Below are 6,000 nucleotides of genomic sequence, written 5' to 3' on the forward strand. Positions count from 1 at the left end.
TGGTTTCCTTCCCCTTGCCAACTCAAGTTTAAACACTCCCTAACAGCTATATTAAACAATCCCACCAGGATATTAGTACTCTGAGTTTAGGTGTAACCCATTGTTTTTGTACCTCCCCCAAAATAGATCCCAGTGATCTAAGAATTTGAAGCCCTGCCCCCTGCACCAGTTACTTAGCCACACATTCATCTGCTTAATTCTGCTATTCTGACAATTATTAGCGCGTGGCTCAGGCAGTAATCCTGAGATTATTACTTTGGAGGTCTAGCTTTTTAATTTTCTTCCTAGCTCCCAGTAATCTTCCTTGAGGACCTCCTCTCTTTTTCTGTCTATGTCATTGGTACCAACATGTACCAATGGTTGCTCGCCCTGTCTCCTGAGAATACTCTGGACCCGATCCGAGAAATCCTGTACCCTCGCACCAGGGAGACAACACACCATCTGGGTATCCTTGTGCGGCTCGCAGAATCTCTTGTCTGTTCCCCTCACTATGGATTCCCCTATAACGATGGCATTTCTCCTTGCTCTCTTGATCACGGCATTGGGTAGAGTGGTGCGTTATCTGGCCATGTAGCCTAATGTGGGTTTACCCTGGCTAGGGTCCTCCTTCACCTTGGATGCAGCCTGATGGGGTGCCTGCTCCTCAGGAAGAGAGAGGGTTTTCCTCGATATCCCATCATTCAATTGGGAAAATTGTGCATTAAAAGCATTCAGCCTATCCAGAAAATGCTAGCCTAAAAAGTGGCATCCATCACTTCCAGCATCCAAGGCATGCCTTCTTCTCATCATACCATCACAAAGTTGGTACAGGAGTCTGAAGCCAGCCATTTTACATTTTAGGAACGGTATCTTCTCCTCCAATTTCAGATTTCTTAACAGACCATGAACCCAAACTCACATTTTGCACTACTTATTTATTATGTTTGATATATTTTTTGTTGTAAATTACAGTAATTTTGTTATGTATTGCCCTATACTGTGCTGCAAAACAACAGATTTCATGATAGATGTCACTGATAATAAACCTGAATCTGAAGACCTTCACATCCTCTCTAAAGTATGACTCAGACTCAGAACTGCCCTCGGCATTTCTAACATACAGATCAGAACACATGGACTTTTTAGAGCTGACCTTCCAAGCATACTCTGCCTTTTGATAAGGTCACAGCTGATCTGATTTGTGTCATCACATTCTTGTTCGATTTCCAGGACACTTGACTCTCCCAGTCCAACATGTATCTCAGTCCCCTACACACTCAGCGACAAAGCAGTCAGACATGCAGGGCATTCATCTCAGTATGTGTATGAAAGTGGGTTCGTCACCATGCAGCTAGAGAAAAGCTTCAAAATGGCTCCACTAGGATTATAGGGCGAAGTTCTGGTTGCCACACTATAGGAAAGATGGAGAGGAAACAGAAGATGCTCATCAGGGTGTTGTCTGAATTTAGAACCATAGAACAGTACAGCACAGAAAACAGGCCATTCAGCCCTTCTAGTCTGTGCCGAAACTTTATTCCGATAGTCCTATAACCCTCCAGACCTCTCCCATCCATGTATCTATCCAATTTATTTTTAAAACTTAAGGTTTCCCCCTAAACCTTTCCCTTTTCACCCTAAAGGCATGTCCTTTCGTATTTATCTCTCCTAATCTAAGTGGAAAGAGCGTGCTCACATTTACTCTGTCTATACCCCTCAATTTTGTAAACCTCTATCAAGTCCTCCCTCATTCTTCTATGCTCCAAGGAATAAAGTCCTAACCCGTTCAATCTTTCCTTGTAACTCAATGCCTGAAGACCCGGCAATATCCTGGTAAATCTTCTCTGCACTCTTTCAATCTTACTGATATCCTTCCTACAGTTAGGTGACCAGAACTGCGCACAATACTCCAAATCTGGCCTCACTGATGTCTTATACAACATCACTATAACATCCCAACCTATACTCAATACTTTGATTTCTGAATGCCAGGATACCAAAAGCCTTCTTTACAACCCTGTCTACCTGTGACACCACTTTCAGGGAATTATGTATCTGAATTCCCAGATCCCTTTGTTCCTCCGCACTCCTCAGTGCCCTACCATTCACTGTGTATGGCCTACCTTGATTTGTCCTTCCAAAATGTATTGTCCTCCCACCTGTCTGTATTAAACTCTATCTGCCATTTTCTGGCTCATCTTTCCAGCTGGTCCAGATCCCTCTGCAAGCTTAGAAAGCCTCCCTTGCTGTCCTCAACACCTACAATCTTAGTGCCATCAGCAAACTTGCTGATCCAATTTACCACATTATCATCTATATCATCATTGATATGGACAACAAACATCAATGGTCCCAGCACAGATCCCTGAGGAACACCACTAGTCACAGGCCTCCAGTCTGAGAAGCAATCATCCACTACCACTCTCTGTCTTCTCCCACACAGCCAATTTCAATCCAGTTTACAACCTCTCCATGGATACCTAGTGTCTGAACCTTCTGAACTAACCTCCCATGTGGGATCTTGTCAAAGGCCTTACTAAAGTCCATGTAGACAACATCCACAGCCTTTCCTTCATCTACTTTCTCGCCTCGAAAAAATCTACAAGACTCATTAAACATGATCTACCATGCACAAAGCCACACTGACTATCCTTAACCGGCCCTTGGCTGTCCAAATACTTGTATATTCGATCTCTCAGAACACCTTCCAATAATTTACTACTACTGATGTCAGGCTCATCAGCCTGTAATTACCTGGTTTACTTTTGGAGCCTTTTTTAAACAATGGAACAGCATGAGCTACCCTCCAATCCTCCAGCACCGCACAAGTGGCTAAGGACATTGTAAATGTTTCTGCCAGAGCCCCTGCAATTTCTACACTAGTCTCTCTCAAGGTCTAAGGAAATATCATGTCAGGCCCGGGGGATTTATCTACCTTTCTTCACAGTAAGGCAGGAAGGAGAGATTAGAAAAACTTGGATTGTTTTCTTTGGAGACTCAAAGGTTGGGCAAACCTGGAAGAGGCTTATAAAGTTATGAAACGCACAGACAGGGCAGACAGTCGATCTCTTACCCAGGATAGCACTGCCAGATTCTAGAGGGCAGAGCTTTAATTTGATAGCATTTAGCTAAATGGCATTTCTAAGTGTGGCTTTAAAAAACAAAACAGAGTAGGTGCTTGGAATACCCTGCCAGAGGAAGAGGTGGAAGCAGATCTGATTCAGTGGTGTTTAGACAGGCGCATGAACAGGTGGGGAATGAATGGACCAAGGCTGGGGCAGGCAGATGGGATTGGTATGGACTGGCATTGTGGACAACACTGATGGGATGAGTTAAAGGGTCTGCATTATACGAAGGGAATGAGCAGGTATTGCACTCTCAGAAAATGGCAGCCATGTTACCCGCTTCATTCTGAGGGTCACAAATTCAAGTGAACTGTACTGCTGCCACAATCTACAGAGGAGATGTCAGGGGGAAGTTTTTTTACTCAGAGTGGTGAGTGCGTGGAATGGGCTGCCGGCGGCAGTGGTGGAGGCGGATAAGATAGGGTCTTTTAAGAGACTCCTGGATAGGTACACAGAGTTCAGAAAACTAGAGGGCTATGGGTAACCCTAGTAATTTCTAAGGTAGGGACATGTTCCACACAACTTTGTGGGCCGAAGGGCCTGTATTGTGCTGTAGGTTTTCTAAAACAACATTTTACCACATCTCTCAGTGATAATAAACCTGATACTGATTAAATGGAGTGAAACTGAGAAAAAGACATACAGCCCAATCCAGCTCAAAGGAAAACACCCTCGCAATGTCCCAACAAGGTTTTCATTCAATAAGCTAAATTCTCGTTCTTCATCTCAAACAACACTGCTCCAGCCTTCTCAATCCTTCCATCTGTTGTCCCACAATGAGCTTAACTTCCAGACCATTTGACTGAGCCTAAGGATTCCTGTTGCTTTAACTGCTTTCTGAAGTCCTCCTCCTGCTCAGAGACCAGCTCCTCTCTACATTCATTCTTGCTGTAAAGAGTTTCAGTTAAACGAGTTTCATCCACCCCAAGACAGTGTATCCTCTTACTTCTCAACTGGATGCAATTTCTTTTTTGTTCTGTGTTCTTTCCTGTAAAAATGATATTTTTTCTTGTGAATGCAGCTTATCTGATGCGATGTGTCTGTCATGCTGTTCTAGGTTTTTCATCGTACGTGCACATGACAGGAAACTTGACTTTGACTACAAGCCAGCCTCTGTCGTAGTTCGAGAATCCAATACACCACACAAGCTGTGCTGCCTCACCCACTTCAGCAAAACATTACCAGGTTTCCTCACAAACCGACAACTTTTCACATCCCTGTGTTTCCTCCTGGTGAAAAACATCAATGTACCTCTGTACAATTTCCTCCGCTGTCACACGCAGCCAGCAGCAACGCTTTTACACCCATAGGTCAGCCACTGAATACGCTGCAGCCTTTTCGCTCCCCACCCATGGGTGCTCCGGATTCTCAACCCCAACCCCCATCACCACTGGGTACAGTTCCCCCGAAGAAAACCGGCCGGTGACAAGGCCGAGGTGAAGTTCCCGAAGGGAGCCTGGGACCCTGGGACCCGGTTCGATATGGCGGGGCGGCCTCCCTTACCTCCTCCGCAGCTCCCCGACGTACTGCGCCAGGTACGGATCAATCCGAAGCAGCTCGTCCAGCTCGGCCTCAGCCGGCAGCTCCACCTCCGCCATGTTTGCACCGTCAGTCGAGCGGGACTCCGCTCCGGGGTTACGGCGTTATAGCGGGCAATGGGGGCGGGGCTACAGGAGGATTGACGGGTCGCCTGGGTGACAGGGGCGGGGCCACAAGGGACAGACGGCGTCTTAATAACCGGATAAGTAAGAGGGCGGGGCTATATGTGTCAGGGGCGGGGTTAACGCAAAGAGGCGGGGCCACAGGAGGATTGACGGGTCGCCTGGGTGACAGGGGCGGGGCCACAAGGGACAGACGGCGTCTTAATAACCGGATAAGTAAGAGGGCGGGGCTATATGTGTCAGGGGCGGGGTTAACGCAAAGAGGCGGGGCCACAGGAGGATTGACGGGTCGCCTGGGTGACAGGGGCGGGGCCACAAGGGACAGACGGCGTCGGAATAACCGGATAAGTAAGAGGGCGGGGCTATATGTGTCAGGGGCGGGGTTAACGCAAAGAGGCGGGGCCACAGGGTGAGTGAAAGGGACGGTGTGGAGAGGGTCGGGTGCACAGATTAGCGAGGTTGAGGTTACAAGGGGACTGACAGGGCAGGGTTAGAGAGGGACAATAGACAGTAGGTGCAGGAGAAGGCTATTCGGCCATTCTAGCCAGCACCGCCATTCACTGTGATCATGGCTGATCATACACAATCAGTACCCCGTTCCTGCCCTCTCCCCATATCCCTTGACCCCGTTATCTATAAGAGCTCTATCTAACTCTCTCTTGAATGCGTCCAGAGACTTGGCCTCCACTGCCTTCTGGGGCAGAGCATTCCACATTTCCACCACTCTCTGGATGAAAAAGTTTTCCTGCATCTCTGTTCTAAATGGCCTATCCCTTATTCTTAAACTGTGGCCTCTAGTTCTGGACTCACCCATCAGCTGGAACATGCTTCCTGCCTCCAGCGTGTCCAATCCCTTAATAATATATGTTTCAATCAGATCCCCTCTCATCCTTCTAAATTCCAGTGTATACAAGCCCAGTCACTCCAATCTTTCAACATATGACAGTCCCGCCATTCCGGGAATTAACCTTGTGAACCTACGCTGCACTGCCTCAATAGCAAGAATGTCCTTCCTCAAATTTGGAGACCAAAACTGCACACAATACTCCAGGCAGGGTCTCACCAGGGCCCTTTACAGCTGCAGAAGGACATCTTTACTCCTATACTCAACTCCTCTTGTTATAAAGGCCAGCATGCCATTAGCTTTCTTCACTGCCTGCTGTACCTGCATACTTGCTTTCATTGACTGATGTACAAGAACACCTAGATCTTGTTGTACTTCCCCTTTTCCTAACTTG

General features: G+C 47.0%; 1 protein-coding gene across 1 annotated transcript in view; it reads right to left on the reverse strand.

Moving 5' to 3' along the window:
- LOC132393593 (1,4-alpha-glucan-branching enzyme-like) overlaps positions 1 to 4,798 on the reverse strand; it is a 449,072-nt gene extending 444,274 nt beyond the window's left edge. Inside the window, exon 1 of the mRNA XM_059969048.1 lies at positions 4,605 to 4,798. Coding sequence (XP_059825031.1) covers positions 4,605 to 4,699 — 95 coding nt within the window. The 5' untranslated portion in view covers positions 4,700 to 4,798. The remainder of the gene's footprint in view (positions 1 to 4,604) is intronic.
- Between the last annotated feature and the right edge of the window lie 1,202 nt (positions 4,799 to 6,000).

Source organism: Hypanus sabinus, chromosome 4 (assembly GCF_030144855.1).
Source record: "Hypanus sabinus isolate sHypSab1 chromosome 4, sHypSab1.hap1, whole genome shotgun sequence".
Lineage (NCBI taxonomy): Eukaryota > Metazoa > Chordata > Chondrichthyes > Myliobatiformes > Dasyatidae > Hypanus > Hypanus sabinus.